The sequence below is a fragment of the Alligator sinensis genome, unplaced genomic scaffold (genome assembly GCF_000455745.1).
Source record: "Alligator sinensis unplaced genomic scaffold, ASM45574v1 scaffold1084_1, whole genome shotgun sequence".
Taxonomy (NCBI): domain Eukaryota; kingdom Metazoa; phylum Chordata; order Crocodylia; family Alligatoridae; genus Alligator; species Alligator sinensis.
Window position 1 is genome coordinate 89,905 of NW_005842677.1, and position 12,367 is coordinate 102,271.

Sequence of the window (12,367 nt, forward strand, 5' to 3'; positions counted from 1 at the left end):
GGGGGTGTGTGTGTGTGTGTGTGTGTGTGTGTGTGTGTGAGCAGGCAGCTCACTAGGGACGGGGTGGGGGTGGGGCGGCTGGAAACGGTGTAAAAAAACCAGGGGAGGAAATAACCCAGACATGTTGGGTTTGTGTCCTTAATTGTGTGCGTGTGTGTGCACATCCACACATGTATATACTCACAGACATAGCCACACGCATACCTGCATACGCACACATGCACACACAGACGTAGGTGCGCATGTATGTGTGTGTATATCTACACATACATGCGCACACACATACACGTGTGCACATACATGCACATACATATATACGCGCATGCACACACATGCACGGACATACACACATCTATACACACATGCATATACATATATACACATGCGCACATGCACACACATATGCACACATGGGCGTACATATATACACCCACACATGCACACATACACATCTATACACACATGCATATACATATATACACACTAACACACACATGCACACAGATATATACACACATGCACATGCATCCACACACATCCACACATCCACGCGTATACACACACACGTACATATACACGTACACACATATATACACACATGCACATACATATATGCATACATACACATGCACATGCATACATGCGCGCACACACACACACACATGCACGCACACATATACGTGTAGGTTATACCAAGTCATTTCCAAGTCCAGAGTAACGGATATTTCCGATATAACGGGAGGTTAAGTGATAGGCTTCAGGTGTCACAAGGGACAATAGGAATTAAACATGTTGAAGTTAGACTTCTTGTTTTCCCCCCCCCCCCACCCCTTGCTCTTCCCTCTTCCTCTCCCCCCCTCCCCCCACACACATACAACATAAGACTGGGTAACCAAATATTAACTTTTCTCTGAAGCCAAGGGCCCGACTTCAAAGGTCACAAAACCATGGGCAATGTGCACATACAAATGGGATTTAAACCCCAAGATGGGTCTGTTTTTTGACACCACGTTTTCTGGGCAAAATCTTTTCTTGCCCTTTCACAGCCCTTACTTCTGCCTAACTTTGATTGCATTTTGTTTGCCTGTGAATTGTCTGCCCCGCTGATTTATCAGCAATGCTTAGAAACATGAATGGTTGAGAAATCAAAAGACTTGTCCCTAATACAACAGCACCCTCTTTCAAGCACAGACACTGTAATTTTTAAACAGCTGCATTGTACCACGCAAAAGCTCTGCCAAGCATTTGAGTAAGTAGTTTTGATTTGAATCTTTAAAATCTTGTAAATATTTTCCTGTGCAACGTCATGCTTACAGGAACCACATAGGCCCTCTATGTTCAGTCATTAAAATCAGATTTAGCCTACTCCGGCTTAGAGCAGTCCCAGTTTCTCTGGAAAAAAATTGCTGTCATGAGCATTTGACAATTATGTATGGAGTATAATGACTAAAGGTACAGCTGGCCCTGGCATGAAGACATATGATAGCATAACAAATGGGTAAGGAGTCCAAGTGTCGCATGTCTACAATTTAACTGGCTGCTGTACTTGTTTCTACTAGTTATTGTTCCCCAAGGTTTATGTAATTAGCATTCAATTTAGCAGCTAACATTAATTTATAAAATTCTGGGAGACAACAATAACTCAGAGCCCAGCTACCTTCCCTGTAGACACTTCGTGGTGAAAAGAGCTAGGATGTTTATTTAGCAAGTAGTTAGAAGTGATTTGCTTTTTTTTTTTAACTACACCAGGGAATATAAAAGGACGTATATGGCTAAAGAATCTCAGTTTACTTTTGCAGTAGTTCTTTTGGGGACATACAGAATCTAAATTTACTTTTGCAGTAGTTCTTTTGGGGACATACTGTTAAATAAAGATTTGTGGTTAAAGTTGTTTTTCTTTGTAACCATTCCACCATGAGTAGGATGTTACTTTTTAAAAAAACAATCGTTCTCTGGATTAAAGAGATATATTCTGCATCTCTATCACGTTCCAACGACACTTTGTTGGAGCTCTCATTCTGAAATGCAGGACTGAGCTCAAAGTTGTACCATTGCCTGATCCAGTGTCCCCGCCTATCAGTGGGGGCTTTGCTACTGACTTTAATGGGTTTTGGACCAGGCATTAATAATTTAGGTCATGAGGCTGTTCCCATTGAATTGAGTGGCAAAGCTCCCGGTGGCTTTACTGAAGTGGGAGAAGGCCCTCAATTGCATCCTTGGCTTCAGGGACAAACTGAAGCCGGTGTCTCCCATTTACGGTGCTTGCTTCTCACATCATTGTTTTCTGAATCACTCTGTTATGATGCTCTTTGCAAATAATAGTAATAATAGTAATACTGCTCTCTCTTCATATCTCCTCATGTCTTTGTGGTAGGCAAAATGAAGGTAACGAAGATGAAGAATTTTTACCCACCGGAGAAACATCTGTGGATTCCTACCCAAATTGGTTGAAATTCCACATTGGTATTAATCGGTACGAGCTGTATTCCAGACATAATCCTGCAATTGAGGCTTTGCTACAAGACCTAGTCTCCCAAAAGATAACAAGTGTTGGTAGGTCTAGATAAATGCCATTTTTGTGACTATTTATTCCTTGTCCAAGATGTCATTCCTGTTTTTATATTAATGAAAGTGTTTTTATGACTTATATTTGGTGTCTTTGAAACATTGCTTCCTGGCTACATGGAAGCCTTCACTGATTTTTCTAGTTAAATGTAAAAGAGGTTTTATAAAGGCATATTGCCAGTTCTGTATTACCTGAATGGCTGAGTGCTCTAGCAGGATCCCAGCTGCAAAGTATAGTGGGCCAAATCTACCCCTGGGGTACACCCATTGACTTCAGGGCTTATACTTATAACAAGAGTAGCTTACTGGGCTGGGGAGCCAAAAACAGGAAACCAAATCAACACACCAGAATTCTGCATAAGTCTGGTATTTCCCCTCTTTCTTGAATTCTCTTTTCAATGAAGATCTTGCTATCTGTAAGGAGAGAAAGATGACAAGAAATGCCTTCACCAGCAAGGAAGGCTTAAAGAGCAAAGTAACCCAGTTTGGTGTCTCAGTCACTCCATCCTGTGCAGGCTTTGCTGCTGTGGCTTTAACGCTCAGAGCTGCAGTGTTTGCAAAACCAGATCTACCACTGACTTCAGGGAAAGTGGAATGCACATCAGGGTATCAGGATGGAGAGCAGAAGGCAGCTCTGCTTACTCTGCTCGTAAATCCACTATTGAAATGATACCATTGGATGTCTTTAAGCAATGTGAAACACAGCGGTTGATTAATGATGGTTAGGTGTCCTTGAATCGAGCTTTATAGGTACAATGAAAAAGAAAACAAAACAGCTTCCTGGTGTACTAAATAAATTCAGGTAATTTTATTCCTGGCTATTGAGAGCTGCAATATGTTCAGTGGTTTTTACATGCCTCAGAGCACATAGAAAATGAAGCAAATTACATTAAATGCAACCTTGCTCTGTACTTTGCACAATTTCACTAAGATGAAATAGTAGAAGCTCCATAAAAATGATGATCAGCTAGAGAGAGAGATAGATATCTCTATATATCTATATAGATACATGGATATATATAGCTAGATATAGATATCTGTCTATCTATAGATATCTAGCTATATATCCATGTATCTATATAGATATATAGAGATATCTATCTAGATAGATAGATATCTCTATATATCTATATAGATATCTATCGAGATATCTAGATAGATATCTATCGAGATATCTATCTAGATATCTCGATAGATATATAGAGATATCTATCTATCTAGATAGATATCTCTCTCTCTATATATATATATGTATATATAGCTATAGCTATAGATATCAGCACAGCTGGAAAAGGTCACCGAGCCTTGGCCTTAGAACCTTATTCTGGAAACATTTCTATTAGCTTCAGAATAGGTTTTGCCCAAGTGAAAATAGAACGGCTTGGCCTAATGATTTCAATTCCATCTCAGGAACTACACAGACTTCTGAATAGCAGTAGGAATGAGCAGGCCTTGACAGCATAAAGCATGGGTTAATTTAGCCAATCAAGACAGTAGGAGCCATGATGCGTAGAATGCCACGTGATTGAAAATCCACCCCGCTTGTAAAGAACCACCACATAGCTGTCAGCAGGACTCGTGTGGCCTTGTACTTTGTGGAGGAGAAAGAGTTTTCAACCCTGGGTTGCTTTCACAAGCTGTCCAGCTTAAATGCACTGAAGGATCAAAATGAGGCTTAGGTTCCCCAAACACATGGTTCTTTAAAGAGTCTGAGCACTGATTTTTTTACTGGATTGGGATTAAGAACCCAAATTTGGGACTGAAGCCATTCACCATTCACCCCTTTAGTTAATATATTACATCATGGCAATGAGAGACATTGTTTTTAGATAATATCCGGTGCTACTCATCCTTCAGCCAAGGCCTCAGGATAACAGGGATAATTTACAATCAGTGGAACAAGTTCTAGGTGGCTTTCACTTTGATATGATGTTCGTTTTTCCCAGCCCACTCAGTATAGAATGATGTACAGAATGTTCCTTTTGTATTTGAATGAGGGTGGAGGTAGCTTCTTACAGTGCTCATGTTAAAACCACTCTTCGCTTGTCAATCAGGAGATGGAAGAGAAAGACACGTAAGCTGTGCTCTTTCTTACCTCTCGTCTTACCTGCAGAATGGTGCTATCACTTTTGCGATCTGCAGTGTTGCCCTGAAGCTGTGCAACATCCTTGTTTAACCCCAGGTTCTTGAAGAGTTTGCACCGAAGCCCTTGACCACTCACGTTCTGATTTATTGTAGTGCGTTGCATTAAAATGCATTGGGGCCATCAGCATTTTATACTGCACTGATGAAGCACAGCTTCCAAAACAGTCTGAATTCCATTCCCCATTTCAAGATCTAGATACCGTGCATGCTGTTTGTGCAGAGGAAAACCACGGCTTGCAGCATGCTCAGATGTGTTCATAATGCAGTGCTTATCAGACAGGCGATAGAATGAAATGTTCAACCGTTTGTCATGCAGCGTTGGCTAGTGGGTGTAGGAGGGGAATGAGAATCAGGAGTAATAGGGCTGAATTGTGTTCCAGCTACTGAGTTACGCTTGTACTCCTGGGTTTTTTGCTTAACCTGTCCATGCTTCAGTTAACCTATTGGCAAAACAGTTGTAATAAAAATGACGAGTGATAACCTGGCCCCATTGACGTCAATCGAACTTTTGCCACTGCCTTCCCTGAAGCCACAATTTCACTCCAAGTCTCATGCTGGTATAGTGTGAGGCGTTAATTAATTATATGTTAGACAGAGCTTGGAGATCAATGAGGGAAAGGTGCTGCAGACTCATAGGAATATGCGTTATCACATGACGTATTTCTTCTGGCCTTGTCTCACTGGTACGTGTTCAGACTGAGCTTTGCATGGTGGGATTGGGAGCATTAAGATGCTACTGTAGTCAAAATGTGAAACAATAATTTTAATTTACACCCATGAAAGCACATAACGTTCATGGACAAAAATATTAAATGCATAGCATTAGACAAAGAAATAGCACTTTTCAAAGAGGGAAGCAACAACTAGTTTCCAGAAATGAAGGCATGCTAGTCTTTGAAGGAAGGCTTATCAAAATTGTACTGCCTGATCCTGGCTGCAACAGGAGGCTTGCCAGCCTAAGATGACAGGACACTGTAAAGAACAAACCATGTTTTCTTCCTCTGTGAACAGGGTTATTGTCAAGTATTCAAAAATGGAGAAAAAAAGGGGAAGAAACTATTATTATTTTTTATTAGACAGGGCAATATGTTTTATTTTGCACTGCACATTTTTAAGAGATTTAATAACATGTATTACAATAGCACCTGCCAAGTTTCACTTTTAGTGCACAGGACCAACAAGATTTCCAAAGTATATGAATCGATTACACAAGTCTAATGTATGTTACTAAAGGACACACACATGGTTGTTGTACTGTCTTACATGCTCTGGCATATTTTCCAGTTTCCTGATTCTTCTGGTTGTCTTTTTTTCTGAAAAGTATCTGTGCAATGACTACCAGTTCAAAGGATACAATCAACAGAAATCTTCATAGTGAGTAAGAATCATTTCCCCCACACTCAGTGCAATTCAATCTATAGCATTGGATAGGATAGGAAAAGATCTGTTAACTTACCCAGTCTTTTCTGGGCAAGGAGTGTTGTGTACAGCACATTTGGTAGTGTTTTGGTTTGTTCCATATAGGTTGTAATAGGCTCGTGTGGTTTTGACATCGAGGTTTTGATAGCTTTCCATAATTAAACCCAAACTGTAGCTAAACTGCTTTCAGCCACGTCAGATTTCCCTGCTCAACTTGCATTAATAATTGGAGTCATGTTCACAGAGATGGCTCAGGATCAATCAAACCTGCTCGCAAGATTCTGTAACCTACAAAGTTCCCTTAAAATGAAAATGGTGACAGAAGCAATTACTGCAAAGTTCACAAGAGCAGAGAGCATCAAGGTGACATTTTCTTGAGGTTATAGTTTAAATAGAACAAATCCATCGATGCAACTATGGAAAATGGACTATGAACACTCCATTCAGTTCCCACAGTGACACCCAGAGGTGGCCTTCAAAAGTACAGGGTTAAGGACAGCTTGAAGCAAGGAACGTGAATAGTGGCCTGTGTATCCCGTTCTCATTCTCATTTGGTATAAAACGTATTATGACTTAATTCGGTGCCAAGTTCTCAGTGACTGGGACCTAAATGTTATTATTTTCATTTGAACGCTGGCACCGTATTTTTAGGAGAGGTGGATGCACAAAATGCATGCACAATTGCACAGCTTGTTTGCATTCGTAATGGTTTAATTGCATGCACAAATGACCCTAATTAGCCATTTTCCTGTATATTTACCAAATGTACATGCATAATCCTTGCAGCAGCTCCAGCAGTTTAACTACAAACATTGTGTGGCACTTAATGCGTGGGTTTAGTAATTGTGGGCCCAATCCTTTTCCCATTACCATCAAAAGGAGTTTTGCTATTGGATGAAATGTGAGCAGACTAGGTATCTGGGGTGTTTTTTTAATTCCCTGGTTGGAAGGCTTTGGGAACATTACCTGGCTCAGTTCCTTTCTAAAGTCTATGATGCATTCAATTTGTGCAGACAATAATTGGAAAGCTGGTGTACAAAATTACTGATGCAGAGTAAATGGTGCAGTTAACCAAGGTGGACACTAGAGAAGCAGCAAAGGAGGGGGAAAAAGAAGGCAAAATAAGAGAAAGGCAATATTCTGAATATTGAACCTCACTTCCGGCTCTAAATATAATTATGACTACCTGCTTCAAAGGCAGGAAAACAATGCATTGGGGAATGTGTGAAAAACATGATGAAATATAGCACCATTGATTTACTTTGTAAGAGAACAATGAATCTGCCAAGAATCAGCCGATTGATTAAATTTACAGCCCGAATAAAAAAGAAAAAAGAAAAGAGGCCTTAAAAATGTACAACAAAGCCTTTGAATGTTTTAACAGATCTCATTCCCTTTGGAAACTGCTTTTATTGTCTTGATTTAACCGAGGGAGACCTTTACAAGTTAGATAGCCGTTGTGGCAGAGCAAAAGCAATTTGAGAGGTGGCTAAAACTTGAATGTTTGGAAATGTGTTCCTCCAAGTCTCTGAACTTGTGCAGGCCATTATTTGTCAGACGGGGTCAACGTGCTTATGTTAGATTTAGACCTGGGCTACAAAGTGGGACTCTAGATCGGGAGCCGAACTTTCCCTCATTCAAAGGTTACCACATCCTGAGTTTTGGCTTAGTCTCATCTCTCTCATATGTCAACAGTTGCATAAGTACATTTAATACTGTGTGCTGAATCCTGACAAAAGAAAGGAATTTCAGACAGTGCTACAGAGTAGCCCTTTATCTCTTCCTGGTGGTGTTGGAAAAGAACAAGGGGGATTAGGCTGATATTTAGTGTTTGTGTAATGCCTCTGTCATTTTTAATGATGGTGACTATTATGGCTTAAAACAACACTCAAAGTGTGGACGTTACAAATACAACTGTCTGGTCCTGAAGAGTGTAGAATCCGAATGGGCTGGTAAGACGAGAGTTGGGGTACAGCAAGGCAGAAGAAAGCAAAGCCAAATCATAGCAGTGTTTTGTTCCATCCAGTATCTTGTCTCGAATGGGTCAAAACCAGATCTTTTAACGGAAGTTAGGAAAAAACATCTCACTCAGTGAGGATGGTGGCACCTGTCTCATACGTTTGCTATATGAAAGTCTTTACACGGGAGAGGTACAGGACTTGAGGAACATGTGGATTTCCTTAGTTTTCAGGAAAGAATAGGCAGAGGAAATTTGAGGAATGGGAGCACACGGGAGAAGAACCACAGATATCTGTGGCTGAGGTCATTACAGCTTGGATGCAGAACCCATCAAAGTCAGTAAAAAAAGTCTCGGGGGCATTAATGCTCTTTAGACAAGTCCCTAACTCTCAACATGATGAGTAGGACAGACTTCACTGAAGACTTGTTCTAAAGCCTACTGAAGTTTGGAGCACTTTGGATCAGGCCATAGCACTCATGCAATATGCTGGTTGACAGGAAAGATTAACACTGGAATATTAAGCTTTAGCATTCAACTTCTTTCTTTAGAAATTTTGATACTATTTGTACTGGAATGTATTTTTATCACTATATAAATGTGTCTAGTCATTGCACAAGAATGGACGGAAGAGTTACTCTGTGGCATCAGTGAGTTTGGAGGACGTTTTCAGAGCTGTTCATGGTCTGTAACATAAATGTTCATTCGGGGACTCTTTAAAATGTGGATTTGGATTAAGATGGGAGAACACCCTTGGAGTCAGAACAGCCCAACATTTTAAGGCCTTCTTAGAAACGTCTTAGTGTTCTGATCAGAGACATGACAAGCTGTAATGGCTTAGTGTCATCATATGGCTTCTCTGAATACTGTACGTTCTAATCCGGTGTATTATAAATCCTTATGAAATTTTTATTTGGATAGTAGCTACAGTCTCAAGGGCATCTCCAAACAAGCAAACAAGGCTTTGGAACATAATTGGACTCTTATTCTTAGGCATAATATAAAGAGGGACATGTCTGAACTGCACCATACATGGGAAGTGGAATTTTCTTCTCTTATCCTTAAGAAATATATTTAAGAAAATGTAAAAAAAGCCAACCTGTGAGTTTAATCTTTAGAGAAGAGGAAAATATCCAACCCTGACATTTGGGCAGAAAGTCTCCATGAGGTTAGGAGCAACTGTTTTAAATTACATCCGTACATGCAAGTCTGGATATTTCCACACCGCAGGCATAAGTCTTTTTGGACCCCAATCCTGCAAACATGCATGAACACGCTTACTTTAAAAACTTATGAGTAGTGTCATTGAGTTTGATGGGACAAATCATGGCATGAAGCTCATGTGTGACTATCTGGAGGATGAGAGCCTTGGACTGTAAGCAGCTGGGTTCAGAGCATCCCTTCTAGTCATCCATATGTACTGCATGACAATTGCACTGCATTAGTTATAATAATGGTATTTAGTGTTGTATACATTGGTAAGATCTGTGCAGATCAGTGTTGGGATAAAAATGTTGGGGAGCATACTGATCGGTAGTGTGAATTTGCACAGAACCATGGGCAGAATGTTTCCTGGGAAGGTGCAGTCTTCCAGAAACAAGTGAAGATTGCATTCACTGCATCCTTCGAGAACCACTTCTCATGTACAACCACCCCTGCAAAATTGCCTGATGCTCTTCTGACCATTGTAAATATAAAATTCACTTTTAGTACCAGCACTGGCACAGAACTCCATCAATGGACAGTCAAGGTTGCAACCAGGTTAGGCTCTAACCAATAGGATGGTACCAATAGGCCATGAAGATCTTTTGTATTCTCACCTGACTTTCTCTAATGCAAAGACTAGCTGAGCTAGTGCCTTCTGTTGGGACATCAATCCCTTTGTGTCTAACCAATCAGAACCATATTTCATGACTCTTTCATAAAGGTTTCCCCATTAGTGTTGCCAAATCTTTGGTTGTTAGCCAACAAAGTGTCCATTGGCCTACTCTGCATGGCTGAACCACCTGGTAACCTTAGAGTGTCCCGAACACTGTGTTTAGAACCTGAATTGAACCTCCCCTTTTTCTTCTATCTCTGCCTCTTTTGGGTTGGTTTTTTTAAGACTCTCCATTTCCCAGTCATGTATCAAAAGTTGGCTTGTCCCAATGGAAACATAATCCTCCCTGAAATGAATTGGAAATCCCTACCCACCCCACAGCTCTAATGGGTCTATATCAACCCGCTCGGATCAGTTAAGAATTCTGATTTTTATGATTGGAGAGTTCAGTTATAGTGTGAGAAATCAGCTTGACATGGACAGAGGTGATTAGACATCACTTTTTAAACACTGATTCTTATTGTCTGTAAGGGGGAGCAGAACTGCAGGAGTTGGCCCCAAGTTGACATCAATGAAGTTGCATGGACTCTAACCACTGATTTCAGTGGAGCAAGGCAGGGTTATAAAAGCTGAGGATCTAACCAAATGGAGGCAGTTCTGTTCTCTAACTCGGAGTGATGCTCTGGGCTTTCATGGAGAATCCCTTGGCTTACGTGTACTGACAGCATATGTGAGAGAAGCCTTGAGGCTGCTCTGATTTGTGCTCAGGGCTGAACCTATACTTGTACCTATACCTCCTTCCCTTCTGGGGCACCTGAAGACATGGCTTGCTCATCACAAGAGTAAATTTAATATGTGAAAACCATCTGTTTCTGCTATACCTGTACAGTGAGAGTTATTTAATGCCCTTTAATTTCTAATTGTTTATTTGTTCCTTTGGGATAGGTGGGTAATGCTAGAAAAGGTAGGGGTCAACAAACCGGCAATGCAGGAGGGATTTTGTTCTAGAGGAAAAGTAATTAAGCTGACCAGATTTGCATAGCATTTTGTTACAAAAATGTGGATTACAAGCACTGAAAGAGAGCTGGTGACCTATCAGTAATAAGGCACAGACTGGAGTAATTAAAAGGATGTGCAGCTAATGGGATTGGGAAGGGGGGAAAATGTACAAGTTACATGGGTTGAATGAGTCCAATTTTAAGACAAAATTCGTATAATAAGATAATGTGACATTGCATGTAGTTCTTAAAGTTATACCGGTTTTGTCCAAATTCTAAAGAAAGGGATTATCTGATCACTCAGAGGAAGTATTTAAAAGGGCTGAATTGCACATACTGTGAAGACTGACATGAGCAGCATTTCAGAATGTGGAAATGAATTAAAAGTCAGGGTCTGGGTCATTTCAGTTTTTTGGAGGGTTCCTGGCTGGGGGGAAGGGCAGATGGTTTGCTGGAGCATGTATTTACCTTTCTTAAGTAACAGTATCATCAAAGGAGATGTACTCTTTGGAAACTCTTGTATTCATGTATAATGCATATTTTAAGTTACATTTGTTCTCATTCCGACAAAAAATGATCATTCTAAGTTTAGAAATACTATTGTCCAACTGTTAGCATGATATTGCCCAAATGGTACAGACTGCTAGAAATAAATGTCAACCTTAAATTCTTAATTCACTGGAACTAATGTCAGCCTTAAATTCTTAATTCACTGGAACTGGGAATTAAGTGTATGTTAGAATCAAGCTAAATGGACCTCGGTGTTCAACATTTTTGAATTGCAGTCACTACCTTGTGCTTGCTAAAACTTTCCAGAGGTCACCTCTCTTTCACGTACATGCCCATTAATGTAGGGCCTAATCCAAATCCCATTGAAATAAGTGGGTACCTACCTATTGACTTCACAGATGATATCCATAAAGAAGATGAGAGACATATACCTGTACTTATTGTTCAGCAACAGATACTTAAACTAATCATAGCATAGACTAGAATTTGTGATCTGTTCATGCCTTTTAATTAAGGGCTGGATGCTGCTTATCTGTTTGTGCAGCTTGGGTTCTGCTGCCCTCTTAAGACAGACCTTATTCTCCTTCTCCAGTATGGGCACTTTTCATAGTAGCAAGTCCAAAGAAAATAGGTGGTAGGACAAGTGAAGAATTTGTTTCTGCAAACACTCTACGTATAGCACTCCCATTGAAGCCAGTGGTGTTTCTGTGCTTGTAGTACTGAGCCAATGGTAAAAATGTCAGTGCAAGATGCAGATGTTGTTTAGCCACTTTAAGTGCCTACACTACAGTGCATTACCCCTACTCACTTACTAAATCATTCTTTGTCCATGCTTAGAATTGCCCTGGATATGTGCATGTTGATGATCTGATGCCACAGTGATGATAGCAATATAAATGCCTACGCAGAGGCCCCCTAAGACACATTCATTTAAAGGTACCATGGGCTCTGATC

At 40.4% G+C, this 12,367-nt stretch overlaps 1 protein-coding gene across 2 annotated transcripts in view; it reads left to right on the forward strand.

The window, feature by feature from the left end:
* The first annotated feature begins 1,118 nt into the window (after positions 1–1,118).
* FAM20C (FAM20C, golgi associated secretory pathway kinase) overlaps positions 1,119–12,367 on the forward strand; it is an 81,354-nt gene continuing 70,105 nt past the window's right edge. The window contains exons 1-2 of one of the 2 annotated variants that reach the window (XM_025215798.1): positions 1,119–1,249; positions 2,375–2,553. In XM_025215798.1, the coding sequence (XP_025071583.1) occupies positions 1,134–1,249; positions 2,375–2,553 (295 nt within the window). In that variant the 5' untranslated portion in view covers positions 1,119–1,133. Of the gene's footprint in view, positions 1,250–1,427; positions 1,499–2,374; positions 2,554–12,367 lie in introns of those variants that run through there. The other variant, XM_025215799.1, reaches the window with a different exon arrangement.